This window comes from Notechis scutatus, unplaced genomic scaffold, assembly GCF_049901735.1.
Source record: "Notechis scutatus isolate UNSWTSFEM ecotype Mainland unplaced genomic scaffold, rNotScu1.2 NSCUCTG29, whole genome shotgun sequence".
Taxonomy (NCBI): Eukaryota; Metazoa; Chordata; class Lepidosauria; order Squamata; family Elapidae; genus Notechis; species Notechis scutatus.
The window spans coordinates 159,312-176,801 of record NW_028263112.1 but is presented as its reverse complement, the minus strand read 5'-3'; the positions used below and the strand labels follow the sequence as shown (position 1 = coordinate 176,801).

The window sequence follows — 17,490 nt, the reverse complement described above, 5'->3', positions numbered from 1 at the left end:
GCAAGAGGAAATCTCCTCCGCTCAACCCTTAAAGAAAAACATTCTTTGCCCCCAAAAGAATCCTTGGATGTCCCAGGGCACAAACTGAAGCCCCCCCCTCCTGCCCCCCCCCCACTCTCCTTCCTCAACTGCCCCCACCCCTCCCCTGGGTGCCTGGGCTGTTTCCTCCTCTGCAGGGTCCTGGCATTGGGGCCTCTCTCCATAGGAAACCTGAAAGGTGTATGTGTGGGGGACACACCCTCCCCCTCCTGCCCCAAGCACAGGTGGCCACGTCTTCAGCTTCTGCAAAGGAGGGATGGGCTGCGTGCGCTCGACACGCCCTCTCTGCCCCAAAGACTGCAGGGGCGGCGGGGGGGGGAGCAAGTCAGACCTGTGGCTTGTGACCGCCCCTGAGTGGCGGGGGGGTGGGTGGGGGGGGCTGGGACTCTCAGCAGCCACCCAAGAGAAGGGAGAGGCGCACCTTTGAGCCCACGGGTGTCCTCCCTAGCTGGGTGGGTGGGGCCTCCTTTGCTGATGTGGCTCAAACGGCAGCTGCCACCCAAGGGCCACGTGTCACAAGCCCTGGCCTGCCCCCACATTGGAGGGCTTCGCTCCGGAGTCACGCTCTTCAGTCGCGCTCCGTCCTTTCCCTCGGCGACCTGCGGCTCCCATCCTGACGGGTTGGCCTGAGCGAGGAGGGGTGCCCACAAAGACTGGCACAGGCGGCAGGACCCGTGGGCACGTCACCTGCGGAGCGCAGGCACCTGTCGTGGTAATCCCCCGGGAGGCTAACGGAGGGTCCCCGTGGAGATTCCCACCCGGGCAAGCAGGAAGGAGGCCGAAAGGCGTCCTCAGGTCACCCACGGGGCAGGGCTGCCCCTTTGCAGCCAGGCCAGCCTCCGCGGAGGACTTTGGGCACCCAAAATCAAGGTGGGCAGGCTGGGGGGGCCCTGTGGGGCAGGAGGGTGCCAAGCTGCCAAGGGTCAAAGCCAGCAGTGGGCAAGGCAGCCCCTTCCTGGTGGTGTTGCCAGCCCAGGAGACAAACACGCTCAGGTGTCCGGCTCAGTTTTCAGCGGCTAATCCATGGGGAGGGGAGTTCCGGATGGAGCCTCTCCTGACAGATCCGTGATGACAGCAAGGACGCGGCTGCTGCTGCTGGAGCCCTTTCCCTGCCTAGCCTCGCTGGGGGAGGCAACAGCTGCTGCCCCCGCCCCTCCCCTGCCTGAGAAGCGGCTATTTTGACCCCCATCCTGGGCGGACGGCCGAGGCCTCAAGGGGGACCCCGGCTCTCTCCCTTGAAAGACGGTGCCAGGCCAAGAGGGGGCGCTTCCCTTGGCACCTGCTGGGAGCCCACTTCCAAAGCTCCAGCGCACACACACACACACCACGCGCGCAAACACACACACCCTCCTTTTGTCTCACTTACCGGCCCCCTCACACAGGCCTAGGAAGCTCTGCTGGTTTATTTCTGACCCGAGTTCTTTAAATAGCCCAACAGCTGCCGGGCAAGGGGCCTGGAGAGGAAGTGGGGAGGGGAGGGGGTCCAAATCCCCCCCGCTGGGAGGTCTCCTGTCCTCCCTCGGCCCTCCTACAGTCCACGCCTTCCGTCGTTGTGGGCAACTGCCCCAAACCAGCAGAAGAGGAGCCGAGCCAAGCGAAGCCTCCGGGATGAGGGGTGGGGGGAGTTGGCGCTAACGGTGCCTCGACTCCCGCAGGCCCTTCCAGCTACCTAGTGCAACCCTGCTCCCTGCCCGGAATCCAACCCCCTCGCCCCCACCCCCAGCAGAGCCCCTTGACCCCAGGCAGTGCAAAGATGGTTTGGCCCCCAACCCCTGGCTGCATCCGCCCTTCCTGGTATCCTACGGCAGGCAGGAATTCTCTCCCCGTCACCCCAGCGGTCCCAGCTAGAAACGCATCTTTGGACCGATCCTTCGGGGGCTGATCCTGTTCGCTCTGAATCCTATCCAGCAGCAGCCAGAAAAGCCCCCCTCCCCCACTCTCCTGCCTCACCTGGCTGCACCGTGATGCAGCCGGGCCCTCCGCAGAGAAGCCCCTCCCCACTGCTTCCTGGCCTCCTCCTCGCCTCGTCCGGGACTCCCGGACAGGCCAAAAGAGGCCGAAGCTCAACCGGTGTGGAGCATTCTTTGCAAGCAACCCTTGGGGAGCGGGGGGCTCTCTCCACTGGTTTCCATGCCCCTTTTCCAGGGCTCCGGCAACCGAGGACGTCTAGAGAGAGGCCTGCGGAGGAAGACGCAGAAGGGACCCCCGGCAGCAGCCGCCTGTCTACGGAAACGCTCTCCGCCATTTGGGTAGGCTGACTCCACAAGGCCTGCAGGAACTCTGCTTTGATTCTCGGGGGGGAGGCAAAACACGCCTCTCCCCCCCCTCCGTTCTGAGACCCACGAAAAACTCCCCTGCGGAGCCGGAGGGCCTGAGCCCAGGGGGATCCCTGGCGGTGGTGCAGGGGGACTTTCCGAAGCCATTTCCCCGCCCCTCCCCGGTCTCTGCGGAGGCCCCCAGGCCCCACCCAGCCCTTCCACCAACCCAAGGGGGGGCTCCCACCACAGCACCCCAAAGCCAGGCCCTCCACAGCCTGCCTGCTGGTAGAGGGAAAGGGTTCAAGTGTCCCAGGAAAGCAGAGGCTCATGGGACAGAAGGGGGAGGAAGCCCCCCCCCCACCCAAATGGGGGCCCCCGATCCAGTCCTTGTGGGGTCTGTGCCCCAAGAGCCAGCGAGGGACACCATTGACCAGGTTGGAGACGGGCCGGATGACGTGAGAGAAAGCTATAGGTATGCAGAGATACAGGTAGGCCTGTTTTAGCATACGACAACACACACACACACCACCCATTGCCCCAAAAGGCACGCCAGAGAGGTGGAAAGGTAAAACTTTCCCTGGTAAAGAGACGGATTCCTTCCAAACAGGCATCCCTCAACAGCCCCCCCCCCGCAAGCTTGGAGGGGGAAGCCCCTTCTAGACGCTTCTGGGTAGCCCTCCTCCCCAGGAGGCATCAACCCTGGGAACGCACAAAGAGCCACACACACCCCACACACCTTCCGTGGACGGGTAGTGACACGGTTCGGCTAAAGACTACGCCGTGGGCCGAGACACACACACCACACGCACACCACACACACCCCGTCCGATCACCGGCCTTCCCTCTTCCTGAGCTCCTCCGTCCATCCCCTCCGTGGCCAGGCCCTTCCGGAGCCTAGCTCCGCTCCACGCTCCACGCACCATGGGACCAGGGCCCTTTCCCTACCTGCTAGGTAACAGGACAATATAGGAAGAACCAATCGTCGATCAGCACACAACGGGGGACGGGGCTCCATAAACTGGGGTTGCCTTATCACCCCTTCCTGCTTCAAAGACAAAGGCTGAGGATGGGTGGGCCAATGAACCGGCCCCTGTTGGGAAGGGGGGTGTTCAATACTCCTTTTAGGAAAGCAGCTTTGTGATGCTCTCGGCAGCCTGGCTCAGCTCCCCCTCCCCCCGTTTAACAGTCAGGCCCTCTTGGGGGAGGCAGCTCCTGGCTCCTCCCACAGCCGCTGCTATCTGCCTGGGTCTGATGGGCTCCGTCGCAGGCTTGGGCCGAGCTGATAGGCGACGGAAGGGTCTTTATCAGGTGGCCCAGAGCTGCATTTCTCACTCCGCCCCCTACCCCCCCGCACAGATGCCCTCCTGCCAGCCTGGCAAGATGCCTGCGCCGTGGCCTTGGTGGCTCCAGCTTGTCCTTTGCATCCTGTCCTCCGTAGCGGTCTTGCCTGGGCGGGCAAGCGAGCTGAAAGTGTCCACGCAGACGGGCTGGGTGCGTGGCTTCAGCCTGCCGGTTCTCGACGGCCACGTCTCGGCCTTCCTGGGCATCCCCTTTGCGGAGCCTCCCGTGGGCAGGCTGCGCTTCCTGCGCCCTGAGCCCGTCAAGCCCTGGCAGCACGTCCTGGACGCCACTTCCTACCAGCGCGCCTGTTACCAGCTGGTGGACAACAGCTACCCAGGCTTCCAGGGCACGGAGATGTGGAACCCCAACCGGGGCATGAGCGAGGACTGCCTCTACCTCAACATCTGGGTGCCCTCCCCGCGACCCAGAGACGTCCCCGTCCTGGTCTGGATCTACGGAGGGGGCTTCTACAGCGGCTCTGCCTCCCTGGACGTCTACGATGGCCGCTTCCTGACCTACACACAGAACGTCATCCTGGTCTCCCTCAGCTACCGCGTGGGGACCTTTGGCTTTTTGGGCCTCCCGGGCAGTCCGGAGGCGCCGGGAACATGGGGCTGCTGGACCAGCGCTTGGCCCTGCAGTGGATCCAGAACAACATCCATCATTTTGGGGGCAATCCCAGCGCGGTCACCATCTTTGGGGAGAGTGCCGGGGCCGCCTCGGTGGGCATGCACCTGCTTTCCACCCAGAGCCGCGCCCTCTTCCAGCGGGCCATTCTGCAGAGCGGCGGCCCCAACGCACCGTGGGCCACCGTCACGCCTGCCGAAAGCCGGCGCCGGGCGGCCCTTCTGGGAAAGCAGCTGGGCTGCCAGTTCAACAACGATTCCGAGCTGGTCAGTTGCTTGCGCTCGAAAACCCCGCAGGAGCTGATCGACGAGGAGTGGTCCGTCCTGCCCTACAAGAGCATTTTCCGCTTCCCCTTCGTCCCGGTCATTGACGGGGACTTCTTTCCGGACACCCCGGAGGCCATGCTGAGTTCGGGCAACTTCAAGGAGACCCAGGTGTTGCTGGGCGTGGTGAAGGACGAGGGCTCCTACTTTCTGATCTACGGGCTGCCCGGCTTCAGCAAGGACAACGAGAGCCTCATCAACCAGGCCGACTTCTTGGAAGGGGTGCGGATGAGCGTGCCTCACGCCAACGACATCGCCACCGAGGCCGTGGTGATGCAGTACACTGAGTGGCAGGACCAGGACAACGGGGAGAAGAACAGGGAGGCCCTGGACGACATCGTGGGGGACCACAACATCATCTGCCCGGTCGTGCAGTTTGCCAACGACTACGCCAAGCGCAACAACAAGGTGTACGCCTACCTCTTTGACCACCGGGCCTCCAACCTGCTCTGGCCTCCCTGGATGGGGGTCCCCCACGGCTACGAGATCGAGTTTGTCTTTGGATTGCCCCTCAACGACAGCCTGAACTACACGCCCCAAGAGAAGGAGCTGAGCCGCAGGATGATGCGCTACTGGGTCAACTTCGCCCGGACAGGGTAACCGGAGGGGGCTGGTCAAGGAAGGGGGGAGGGTAACCGGAGGGGGAGCAGCCAGGGGGCGCTGATCAAGGAAGGGGGAGGGGCGAGATGGAAACTTGGAGGACACGGAGGGAAGCGGGAGACCCGGCAGGCAGGGAACGGCGGCTTGTAAAAGGAGAACTTGACCGTTGGATGGCAAGAAAACAAGAGTCCGGATCTTCAGGCCTCCAACACAAACGAGAGATGGGGCGAGAGGCCAACTTGGGTGCCTCTCTAGCAGCTGCACCAGGAAAGGGGACTTCTAAATGGGGAGACCTCATTGGAAGGCTTGTCCCTGCATCGCTGCGTAATGACACCAGTCCGAAGGGACCCTGAAGGTCTTCTAGCCCAACCCCTGCTTAGGCAGGAGGCCTCCTTCTACCGGACCTCTGGTTCTAAATTGGAGACAGAAATGGGCGGGGGGCAGGGCCAGAGGGATGTTCTGGGATGCGCTGGATTTGGGGGATCTTTGGATTTGGGGAAAGCAGGACAGGCCAAGCACGAGCGGGCGTCCCACACGTGGCGAAGGGCAACCGGGAGGCCTGCCTTGTCAATCGCCGGTCCCCTTTCTCTCTCTCTCTCTCTCTCTCTCTCTCTCTCTCTCTCGTCACAAGGAACCCCACCGACCCTGCCGAGAAGAACGGGGCCTGGCCCACCTACACCGCCTCCCGGCCCCAGTATGTCCAGCTCAACACCCAGCCGCTGGCCACCCAACCCAGCCTGCGGGCCCAGATCTGCGCCTTCTGGAACCAATTCCTCCCCAAACTGCTGAACGCCACAGGTGAGCCCGGGGTGGGGGTGGGGGTGTGGCTGTGGAGGGAGGGGTACAGGGACGGGGAGGAGGAGGGCCGCATCCAGCCTGGGGAGAGAGGCTCCTCCCGCCTTCCTCTGCCCGGCCGTGGTCCTCCACTGACCAGCCCCGGCACTCCCCTTCTCCAGGCCAGGAGGCCTCTTCTGCCCCCTCCCTCCTCAAACTGCAGCCCGCGTTGGGTGAAGACGCCGCCGTTGTTGCCTTCCTCCGCTTAGCGTCCCTTGGGCTGCTCAGGCCAGCAAGTGGCCTCACCAACTCCACACCCCGGGGGCTGGCTTGCACCCTTCATTCTCTTCTCCCTTGTAGGTTGTGCAGCGTTTACACCGGTGCCTCCTCTCTCTGCTCATGTCCTGAATGCCACCCCCCCCCCCCAGGTCTGGGGTGGGTGGCAGGAAGCGGCGCTGCCAGGAAAGGGAGCCCGGGGGGGGGAAAACTCACCGCAGCTGCTCAGGGCACCTGTGCCAGGCAGAGTCCTGGAGGGGCTCTGCGTAGAGCAGGAAGGGGGGCAACTGGGAAAAAAAAACTCTGGCATTTCCACCTACCTCCCAGAGCCTGGGAAAGATCCAGTCTTCCTCTGGGAAAACTTTTGGGAGTCTCTTTTAGGGAGTTTTCCCTGCGGCGGCTTTGCAAGCATCGGAGCACTGCCTTTAGCCAGGGCCTTTGCGGTAGCCAAGATGGTGGGGAGGGGGTGTCTGCAAGGACATTGGGCAGCGAGGGAGGTGGGAGAGGGCAAAGGGGGTGTGGAGTCAGCCCCCCAGCCCACCCGATGAGGTTCCTTCAAGCTCCGGAGGGTGGCAACGTTCCAGGGCCCCCTCCCTTCCCGGGAAGGGGGAGGGGGCTGAGGGGAGATTCCAGTCTGGTGGGTGGGTGGGTGGGGAGAGTGGGGAGGGGCTGGACTCCCAGCTCCGGGAACAGGAGAAGAAGAGGGGAGGCTGCCGCCCCCTGCCGGCTGCCTTGCTCCCAGCAGGGAGCAGCTTCCGCTCCCCTGGCATTTCCGAGGGCGTCTCCTGGCCCCTCCGGCAAGCCGGCTGCCCGTTCAGCTGACGGTTGTGGGCCCCATGGCGGTTCGGGCTGGGTGCCTGCTGAACGGGTGTGTGGCCCATTGTTCTCAGCTGGGAAATGACCCATAAGCCCCTTCCTAGCTGGGTTGGAGGAACCAGGCAGCCAGTGGGCCCGGGGGGGGGGGGGGGGGGGGAGGGAGGGGACGGGGACTGATCCAGGCCTGCTGTGCGTCTCCCAGCCAGAAGGGAAAACACGGGTGATGCCTTTTAGCTTCCCCTCCCCCCATTTCCTCCTCCAAAAGCAGAATGCCCCCCTCCCACTCCGGTAAGGGGTTCTTCCACCGGGCCCTTCCGCCTGCCCTCCCCCTCCTCACTCGATGGCCTCCCCTTAACCCCTCTCTCCCTGCTCCCCATGTCCCTGGATGTCCGTGTCTCCCCTCCCCCTTTTTTTTCTCTCTCTCTGCTGCCTCCCCTCCCCAGACAACATTGAGGAGGCCGAGCGGCAGTGGAAGCTCGAGTTCCACCTCTGGAGCGCCTACATGATGCATTGGAAGAGCCAGTTCGACCACTACAACAAGCAGGACCGGTGCTCGGAGCTGTGATGGGAGGAGCTGGTATCGCCCCCCCTCCCACGACGCCCCCACCCACCCCCAACTTCGCTGACAAGGAGCCGGTTTGTCTCTTGGCCCAAAGCACCGGGAGGAGCCCAGCGCCAGTCCGTCCCCCCCCACAGCAGCAAGTTGATCTACTGCTCCTTGGGGAGGCCAAACCCCCCCACTGCCCCTCCCACCGGCCCACGAGCCCTGCCCCCCAGCAGGGCTTTTGTAAATAATATTTATTTAAAAGAAGAAATATATCATCTATATCTATATTTGAACTGTATATAGAACCGGAGCTGCAGCTGCCGCTGCTGCTGCCACAGGCGAAACCCCCTCCTTTGCTTTCTTCCAGTCGACCCCCCGCGCCGATCGCAGACGCCGTTCCGCCCGGGGCTAAGCGCAGCTCTCCCTCCCTCCCTCCCGCCGACTCGGGGACCCGCCCGGCCCCCCGCATGCCTGGCCGACGCTCGCGGACCTCTCCGCTGTGTTTCCCCCCACCCCCAATAAAGTTCTGGATCCCGAGCGCTGGTCTCTCTCTCTCTCTCTCTCTGCCTGGCTGCGCCGGGGGGGGAGGAGGGGAAGGGCCTGCGGGGCCAACCCAGGGGCCCTTGCGGGGCCTTGCAGGTGCCGGAGGGCGGCGGCGGCGGCGGGCTCCTTCCTGGGCTTGGGGGCAAGGGGGGGAACGCATCCTTCGCCACGTGTACTGACCGATGCAGGGCTGGCGGAGGGCGGGGAGCGGGTGACTGACTCCCCCCACCCGGGTTTGCAAGGAATCCTGCTTTTTTGGCGGGGTGTGTGTGTGTGTGTGTGAACCGGCTGCAGGTGAAGCGCAACGTCCTCGGGGCTCCGACGGCGCCTGCTTTCCTCCCCCGCACCCCGGAGCCTTTGGTGCAAATCCCCCGTCCTTCTCCTGCGGCTCTCCGGACCCTCTGCCGCGCCCAAGACCCCTTTTGGCGCTCCGGGATCCTGAGGCAGGAGCGCCGGCCGGGACCCTCCGTGGGGTCGAGCTCCGAGAAGGGGCCGGCCAACGGGCGGGGCTTCTTTCGCCTCCCTGCCCGAAGTCTTGGCGTCCGCAAAGCTGGACTGGCCGAGGTTGGGGAGGAGGGGGCGCGGGGGGCTTAGTGTGGTTCCCCGCCTATAAACACTTGCAAAAGAGGGGGGGCTGAAGAAGCCCCCTCCCCCCAGTATGTTAAGAAAATGCGAGCCAAGCTTCCTGGCCGGGGGAGCCCCTCCCCACTTCCTTTCCTCCCCCTGCGGGAAAGGAACTTCCTTCTCCCGGAAAGGGCCCCCCCCCACTTCCTTCCCCCCGCGGGAAGGGCCCCCTCCCCACTCCTCCCACAGGAAAGGAGCCCCCCCCACTTCCCTCCCTCCCCCTGTGGGAAAGGAGCCCCCCCACTTCCCTCCTCCCCTCCCCCTCCCCCCCCCCTGCGGAAAGGAGCCCCTCCCCTTCCTTCCCTCCCCGCGGGAAAGGAGCCCCTCCCACTTCCTCCCCTGCGGGAAAGGAGCCCCCTCCCCACTTCCCTCCTCCTCCCCTGCGGGAAAGGAGCCCTCCCCACTTCCCTCCCGCCCTGCGGAAAGGAGCCCTCCCCACTTCCCTCCCTCCTCCCTGCGGGAAAGGAGCCCCTCCCCACTCCCCCTGCGGAAAGGGCCCTCCCCACTTCCCCTCCTCCCCTGTGGAAAGGAGCCCCCTCCCCACTTCCCTCCCTCCCCCCCCTGCCCCTTCCACTTCCCTCCCTCCACAGGAAAGGAGCCCCCCCCCCTTCCCCCTCCCCCGTGGGAAAGGAGCCCCCTCCCCACTTCCCTCCCTCCCCCGTGGGAAAGAAGCCCCCTCCCCACTTCCCTCCCTCCCCTGCCGGAAAGGAGCCCCCCCCACTCCCCCCTCCTGCGGGAAGGAGCCCCTCCCCACTTCCCTCCCTCCCACAGGAAAGGAGCCCCCCCCACTTCCCCCTCCCCCGTGGAAAGGAGCCCTCCTCCTTCCTCCCGCGGAAAGGGCCCTCCCCCTTCCTCCTCCCCTGGGAAAGGAGCCCCTTCCCACTTCCCTCCCTCCCACAGGAAAGGAGCCTCCCACTTCCCTCCCTCCCCGCAGGAAAGGAGCCCCCTCCCCACTTCCCTCCCTCCCCTGCCCCCTCCCACTTCCCCCCCCCTGCGGGAAAGGAGCCCCTTCCCACTTCCCCTCCCCCCCTTCCCACTTCCCCTCCCCCCTGTGGAAAGGAGCCCCTCCCACTTCCCTCCCTCCCCTGCGGGAGCCCCTTCCCACTTCCCTCCCTCCCAGGAAAGGAGCCCCTCCCCACTTCCCTCCCTGAGGGCCCCCCCCACTTCCTCCTCCCCCGGGAAAGGAGCCCCCTCCCCACTTACCTCCCTCCCCCTGCGGGAAAGGAGCCCCCTCCCCACTTACCTCCCTCCTCCCCCCTGCAGGAAAGGAGCCCCCTCCCCACTTCCAGAGGAAAAAAGGGGCTATTGGGGAGCCCTTGGCCCACCTCACGGGGGGTGGGGTTGAACTGAACCTGGCCCATTGCAAAGGCACCGGTGAACTGTACCTGGGGGAGCGGGGGGCAATTGGCAGGATTATTTCGCTTTGATCTGAATTGTCCCTGTTCAAAGATCTGCTTTTGTGTCTTGGGATAGTCAGTGGGCCCCACTGCCGCCCCTCCCTCAGTGACAGACCAGTAGCAGCTCCCTTCTGGTCACCCATAGTGGGGGGTGGGGGGACTAGATGAGGGGAGACCATGGACACGCCCTCCCAAGGTGGGGGTTTCCGGGGCGTTGTGCAGACAGGGGTTACCAACCCACCCCCCCATTTCCTCCCTGCCGCCATATTGGTCTTTCCTGCCTTCTCCTCCCCCAAAAAAATCCTTCCCACAGAGACCCTGAATCTATGAGTCTGGGGGAGGAGAGAGGCCCTCTTGGCCAGGGGCCTCTGCGCTGCCCTCCTCGGGGGGGCAGCCTGGCCCAGCCCCCCGGGTGGAGGGGCCCTCCGTGGCTGTTGCAATTGGGGCTTGCAGCCTGACCCCCGGGGGGCAAGCCCCATTGGCTGCCCTCTGACCCTTGCCTGCTACTGGGAGAGGCCGGGGCAGGAATGGGGCTTCTATGGGGAGGGGTTGAGTGGGGCCGGGAGGGGGGATTCCCTTCCATGGGGAGGCCTCTCCCAGTTGGCTGCCTTGGCCAGGCATGTCCAGAGCTGGGAGCTGTGGTTGCTGTGCAGGGCGGCTGGTAAAGCAGGCTCCGATTCCGGCATTGGCAGATTCGTGAGGGAAGCAGCACACGGGTGCATGCACACACACACACACACACACACACACACACACAAACACATGTTTCAACACCGCCACGGCCTTGTACGTTAAGAGCCAGCCAGTGCTTTCTCCAGATGGGGACCGGGGTGGGTGGGCGGGCGAGGGGTGGTGGTGGTCCAGGGCCACGGCAGGGGGAGGATGAGCCCTGCACAGGCCGGGGGGCTTCTGGGCGCTGCTCGCCGAGACCAAGTGACCGTTGGAAACGCTGGGGCTGCCAAGCCAGTCGCACAAAGTTGGCACTGCGACAAAGTCAGCTGGGGACGTTAAGGCTGGCGGGAGAGCGAGAGCTGAGAGCTGTTCGAAAGCTCGATTTTTGGCTGGGGAACGGCGGTCTGGATCGGCACCAAATTTCACACACATCCAGGGGGGCCTGGCCTCCCCTCTGAATTTTTTGCAGATTTTTTCCAGCACCCCAAAGGGGTTTATTCGAGTGTAGAAAGTTGCGCCGGGGGAAAAAGAGCCAGCCTTTTCTCACTTGCCCTGTTTTTTTTTTTTCTTTCTCTCTCTCTCTCTCTCTCTCTCTTTTTCTCGTTGCCTTCCCCAAACGCAGCACGGAAGGGCTGGCGGCTCTGGGGGGACACACGGGGGCACCCTCTGATTTTCCTTATTTTTCCCCCCAATTCTAGATTTCCTGAAAAACGGGGGCGAATCTTTGGGGCGAAGTGCAAGGAGCTCCCCCAAGTAGTTGGAGCAAGAAGAGGGGCAGATGATCCTTTTTGGGGGCGGTGGGGGCCTCCCCCGTGGATCCAGAGAGAACCAATGCCAAGATCGGGGGCGGTAGGGCACACCCCAGGCTTGGCTTGCCGTGGCTGCAAAATATTTTTTTAAGGGCTAAACTTAAGCCTTCTGGAAACCAGGATCCCTGGTCCCCTGGAGGGGGCCGGGGTCTGCAGAGCAGGTAAGCTGGGGGTGGTGTACAGGGGTGGGGGTGTCGGGGCTCTGGCTCAAAAGGGGGTGCTAGGCCAGAGGCAGGCAGGGCTCTCGGCTCGGTGCCCAGAACGACACCCTGGCTGCTAGCAGGGAAAGGCTAGCAGGCCCTAGTCCAGCGTTTGCCAGTCCGAAAATGGGGGGTGGGTGGGCGGGCTGGCCCCTCGGAGGCGCCCCCAAATGGCCATAATGTTCCCCCCAGAGGGAGTCCACCGGGGTGGAAAAGACGTGGGTGGAAGCAGCCTTGCAACAACAGCCGAATCGTGCCCTGAGCGAGAAGGGGGCCAAAGGAAAGCCAGGCTGGATTTCGGGAGGAAGCTGGCACGCGAGACCCTCCTCAGTTCCCCATGCCACCCCACAACCCCAGGGAAGGCATGTCCCCCCTCTGTGCAGGAGCGGTGGGCGTTTCCGAGGACCCCACCACCCTTCTTCCAGGGACCAGGCCCCGGGGGAGGGGGGTGTCACACAGGGCCAGGCTGCCGAATGACGGGGCTCCCACCCTGCCAAGGAGCCCCCAGATTAGAAATGGGGGCTGCAAGGGGACCAGAGAGGTCAGGCCCCAGAACGGTGGAGACCTCGGCCTTCCTTCCCCTCCTATATCCCACACTGGGCTCGGAAAACAAGTGAACCATTAGGGCCCCTCCAGCCCCTCCCATCTGTATGCAGGGTGTCTCCCCCCCCACCCAAATCGGTCTCCCTCCCCAGAACTCCTCTCTTGCTTTGGGGGGGCCCTTTGTTCCACCGCCTGGGAAAACAGGGCCCCCTCCACCCCACCCACCCAGGTTTCCAGCTTTTTTTAAGAGCCACCCCAAGATCTCCCCAAACTTGCCATCACCCCACTTCAAGGCGGCGGGAGGGGCCAGCAAGGTTCCCACAGACGATGGCAGAAGTGGGACCACCGAGGGGGACTTGGGAGGCAGAATGCAAGATGGCGGAGGCAGCCCAGATTTTTTTCCCCTGGCCGATTGACACCCCCCCACCCTGGCTGATTGACACCCCCACCCGGTTTTGGGGGCTGAACGCTACCTGCCCCAACGGAGGTGTGTTCAAGAGCCTCCCTCCCAAATCTTCTGACTGAGCAGATTGTGGGCTGACTATCTGCTATCTTCCTCCCCCGCTTTCCTCCCCAAATGAGAACCCCTCCCCTCCCCCGCTGCTCTTCCTTCCCTGGGACAGGAGAGGACCCAAGTGAGGCCCATTGCTGCAAATCTCACCTGGGGAGGCCCATGGGGCGGTGGGGAGGGGAGCGGGGGAGAAAGGCAAAGTGCTTCCCTACGGGCCTATGTACGTGGCGATAGTGCAGGCAGGCCGGCCCCACCCATCAGGAGCAGCCAAGTCCTGGACCATTGTAGGCCTGGGGGGACGAGGGGGGGGAAAGGCAGGTCTTGGGTGCTGACTTGACCTGCAGAATGCCTGATGCTTCCTCGCCCCCCACACCCCGGTGCATTTGGGGGCGAAGCCCTGGGCGAGGGGGCACCAGGCCGTAGCATGTCTGCTCCATGGACTCTGCATGCTGCAGGCTGGCCAGGCAAGGAGGACCTTAAGCGTCTGGTGTGTGTGTGGGTGTGTGTGTGTGCTGCAGTTTCCAGTCCAAACCAGCTTCAGGCGTTGTGCCTCGTCTTCGTTTTCCACTCAGCAAAAAGTAGGCCGCGTCATTTATTTCTTTTGGGGGTGGTGGTGGTTCTTCTGGCCCACTTGGACACCCCCTCCCCTGTTTGGACCAGCTGGTGCTGCTATCCAACCCCGCCTGCCCTCCCTCCCATCCCGCTCCCCATCCCTCAAGTTCAGGGGTTGGCGGGGTGGAAGCTGGGGTCTCCCCCCACCCTGGCTGACCGATCCTGGGAAATTGGGGGTAAGGGGTTCCCCCTCCCCCTGTGCCTGCGGGGGCACCCCGCTTGTCTCCGCCCTGAGGGCTGCTGGGAAGTTCAACAGACGCAGGGGGGCTGGGTGGGTGGGGGCTTGCTTCTTCCTGTGTCACCCCCCGCAAAATCCTTTCCAAGCCACCGACGCTGGCCGTCCGCAGCAGCAGCACAACATGGTTTGTTGCCAATCCGGAACCCACAACCCATTTTGTGGTGCTAACGCGAGCGGCCAGGACGCCTTCTTCTTCGACCGGCAGCCCCGGGGCAGAGGCCAGCCACCCCGTTTCCCCCCACAGGAACCAGGACTCGCCTTGGGGGAGGGCACCCCCACCCACCCCCATTCCCCTCCCCCCGACCCCCACCCACTCTGCCAGCCCAGCTCTAGCAGCACCTCAACACTGGCACGGCGGCTGCTGGCGGCCAGTGTTCCTTGTGCTGCTGCAGTGAGGGGGCCCTGTCGCCACTCTGGAGGGGGCCACACCCTCCCCTACCCCCCCACCCCTCCCTCACCCCAACAAACACACCCAGCGGAGCCAAGCCAGAGCACAGCAGCCTTTATTGGCCTTCGGGACGAGGAGAGGCACAGACCGCCTGGTGGGCAGGGGGAGGGCGCCCCGCATGCCAGGCCCTGCACGGGGACGGGGGGGACGGTGAAGAGGGGGAGGGGTGTCCGGTTCAACGGGAGAGCAGCGGCAGGTCGGCTCCGCCGGGCGTCAGGAGGAATCCGGGCTCCAGGTTCAGGCTGTCTGCAAGAAAAAGAGAGAGAAGCGGGGAGAGAGAGAGAGAAACGGGGGGGGCCCCGGGCCGCAGCAACCGGGTCCGAGGAGCAACCGGAACCCCCGCTGGTCCTTACCCTGGTCGAAGCTGAGCTTCTTGGCCGGCGGGGGCGCCTCGCCCTCCTCGCCCAGCTCCCGGGACGCGTCGGCCTCGTTCAGGGCGCTCAGGGTCAAGTCCGACCGGGGCTTCTTGGCGGGGAGGCTCGGGACCGGCGGGCGGCGGCGGCGGGGCACCGGCGGGCGGGGGCGGCTTGCGGCCGGCGGGCTTCTTCGGGGAGTCGGCGGGCGGCGGCAGCCCGGAGTCCTCGTAGGCTTTGCGCTTGGCGGCCGCCTTCAGCTGCGCCCTGCAAGGGGAGGAGAGGGAGGGGCTCCGGTCACCGGGAGGAGGAGGAGGGGGAACCGGGGAACGGAGGCGGGGCGCGCTTACACGGTCCGGTCCTTGATGAGGGCGCTGATGCGGTGCAGGTCGTCGCCGAAGCGCTGCACGGAGGCCCGCAGGAGGCTGATCTCGGCGTCCGTCCACTTGGCCCTGCCGGGACGCGGACAGTCAGCACCCCCGGCCGCCCCGGGGACACCCAACCCGCCCCCGCAACCCCGCAACTCACCCGGCCGGGGAGGAATCGGCCACCGGGTGCAGCTGCATCGTCAGTTCGCCCAGCTTGGTGAAGGCGGCGCCGGCCGCGGAGAAGATCTCGCCCACCTGCGGGTCGGGAAAAGGCGGCTCAGCCGGGGACGCGCTCTCTGCACGCTCTCAGAGGCGCCCTCGCCCCGGCCGCCCGGTACCTTGGTGGAGGCGGAGGTCATGGCGACAGCGGATCCCGCTTATGGTGCGCCCGGGCGCATGCGCCCTTCCGCCAAGCAGGGCGCTCCTTCCTTCGGAAGCTCTATGATGCGAGGTGTCCCACACGGGAAGGGTCCGGGCTCCTGCGCCGGCCGTTGGGACGATGGGTCCGGGGGGTCTCTTCGGCCCTTCGAGCCGGGCAGGACTGGCTGCTGGCTGCACCGCCTGGCTATCGAGGCCCAAATCTTGGAGCCCACCGACCCGCTGACTTCCCCCGGGACCGACCTACTTCAGGAGAAGGCAACCCTGCTTGGAAGGCCCTGGCTCCGACATCCCCCCCACGGAAAGAAGACGAGCCAAGAAGCCGGATCCAAAGTGGTTTATTGCACACACGACTCTCGCGGGCACCAGCAGCAGCAGAAGGGAGCTGGCACCCCCACGCCCCCTTTCCTTTCCCTGGAGGAGGCATGAAGCGGGGAGCCCCTGCCAGGACCCCCCCTCCCCCTGTTCCCTCTGCACGCCCGTTCTTCCCTCCGGCCCCTGGGCAGCAAAGCGGCATCACGAGCAAAGACGAAAAACAAAGGACACGGGCACGAACACGGCTCGAACCGGGCAGGACTGGCTGCTGGCTGCACCGCCTGGCTTAGCGAGGCCCAAACCTTTGGGAGCCAGGAAGGTGGCAAAGGGTGCGGGGAGAGGAAAAGAGAGGAGAGGGCAGGGAAACCCCCGCTGCTTATTTACACACCACGGGCCTGTTCTTCTTTCGAAAGAGGAAGGGCGGTGCCCACTGACCTCTTTGGCCTAGGCTTGAAAGAAAAGGGGACCAAGGAGAGAGTGTGGGGGAAACACGCACACATGCAGAGCCCCCTCCAAGCGCCTTTCTCTTGCCCGGGCCAGAAAGGGACACTTTCCTGCATGGGGGAGGGGTGTGTGTGTGAAACAGGGGGAGGGTGGGAGGGGCTGCAGTGGCAGAGGAGGAGGAGGGTGTCTGTGAAACGGAGGGAGGGAGGGGCTGCAGCCCAGGAGGAGGAGGGGGGTCTGTGAAACGGAGGGAGGGAGGAGAGGGGCTGCAGCCGCGGAGGAGGGTGTCTGTGAAACCGAGGGAGGGGAGGGGGTCTGTGAAACCGAGGGAGGGAGGGGGGTCTGTGAAACGGGGGGAGGGAGGGGAAGGGCTGCAGCCCAGGAGGAGGAGGAGGAGGAGGGGAGGCTCCATCAGCGGACCAGGTACTCCTTCCGTTTGTTGAGCCGCACTTGGCAAAAGCAGAAGCCGCCCAGGATGAAGTAGAGGCCGGCGGCTATGAAGCAGTTGTAGCTGACTTGGTCGTAGAGCCCGTGGATGGCGCTGACCCCGGTCCTGTGGGGGGGAGAGACAGAGGACGGCGGCTCATGGCGGGGAAAAGGGGGTACGCACACACAGACCCTCCCCCAGGCCTCGCCCGGCTCTCCTCCAGCCCCGGGAGGAGCCCCGTTCCCAGGCGGGGAAGCTTCTTTGCAGGGGACGGGACGGGACTCACGTGAAGTCCTTCTCGGTGGCCGGCACGTCTTCGATCAGGACGGCGGAGTGGACGTTGAAAAAGAGACCCAGCAGCAACTGCAAAAAAAAAAAAAAGGTGGGGGGAAAGCCGGGCAGGGTCGGCGGGGAGCCGGGCAGGAGCCTCCTCCCTCCTTCTTCTTCCCGGTCCCCCGAAGGAGGAGGGCTCGGCCGGGGCAAGCGGACGGCACCCACCCACCCCGACCCGGCAGGCAAGGCAGGCAGGGCTCCTTACCAGCATGATGACCCCCAGACGCTGAGCACGATCCCGCAGGCGGCCATCTTCGGCCCGCAGCACAGCAGCGAAGCCATGGCCCGAAGCGGGGAAACCCGGAGCTGCCCCCGAAACACCGACCGTCCCGCGGAGGAGGAGGATGCTCCTGCCGCTGATGCCGCCGCTACAGCCGCCGCCGCCGCCGCCGGCTGCCCTTGGCAGGTCACCAGAGCAGCGCCAACCACTCGCGCAACAGGGAGCAGGGGGAGGAGGAGCGCCGACGCCGCTTCGCTTGGCCTCCCCTGCGCCGGGAAGACGATGGACGAGGCCGAAGGGGCGGGGCAGCGCATGGGCTGGTGGCGCGCGGACCGGCCCATTCCGACGGGCGAGAGGGGGGCGCGCGGGGCCGACCGCCAGAGGGCGCTTTTGGGGGAGCCTGGATTCCCTCCAACCCACCCTCGGGCTGGCGGTGTCACATGGAACAGTCCTC

The 17,490-nt window shown here is 65.0% G+C and overlaps 3 protein-coding genes across 3 annotated transcripts; 1 reads left to right on the top strand and 2 right to left on the bottom strand.

Annotated features, from left to right (window-relative positions):
• The first annotated feature begins 732 nt into the window (after positions 1-732).
• ACHE (acetylcholinesterase (Yt blood group)) lies at positions 733-8,139 on the top strand. The gene is made up of 5 exons (XM_087948619.1): positions 733-751; positions 2,185-2,288; positions 3,654-5,184; positions 5,820-5,986; positions 7,498-8,139. The coding sequence occupies exons 3-5, from the start codon at positions 4,247-4,249 to the stop codon at positions 7,617-7,619; spliced, it is 1,227 nt and encodes a 408-aa protein (XP_087804745.1). The 5' UTR covers positions 733-751; positions 2,185-2,288; positions 3,654-4,246; the 3' UTR covers positions 7,620-8,139.
• A 6,098-nt stretch (positions 8,140-14,237) lies between these two features.
• On the bottom strand, positions 14,238-15,396 carry BACC1 (BPTF associated chromatin complex component 1). The gene is given in 6 exon segments (XM_087948625.1): positions 14,238-14,444; positions 14,552-14,688; positions 14,690-14,818; positions 14,902-15,003; positions 15,080-15,174; positions 15,258-15,396. Coding segments are annotated over 6 exon segments (555 nt in total). The 5' UTR covers positions 15,279-15,396; the 3' UTR covers positions 14,238-14,373.
• Positions 15,397-15,619: 223 nt separating this feature from the next.
• On the bottom strand, positions 15,620-17,331 carry RNASEK (ribonuclease K). The gene is given in 4 exon segments (XM_087948628.1): positions 15,620-16,609; positions 16,770-16,846; positions 17,022-17,032; positions 17,035-17,331. Coding segments are annotated over 4 exon segments (294 nt in total). The 5' UTR covers positions 17,099-17,331; the 3' UTR covers positions 15,620-16,467.
• Positions 17,332-17,490: the final 159 nt, after the last annotated feature.

Excerpts from the sequence above, each read along its gene's own strand:
- ACHE (XM_087948619.1), top strand. The coding sequence starts at position 4,247 with ATGGGGCTGCTGGACCAGCGCTTGGCCCTGCAGTGGATCCAGAACAAC. Across the intron at positions 5,185-5,819 it reads GTCAACTTCGCCCGGACAGG|GAACCCCACCGACCCTGCCG; the intron begins GTAACCGGAGGG and ends TCTCGTCACAAG. Across the intron at positions 5,987-7,497 it reads CAAACTGCTGAACGCCACAG|ACAACATTGAGGAGGCCGAG; the intron begins GTGAGCCCGGGG and ends TCCCCTCCCCAG.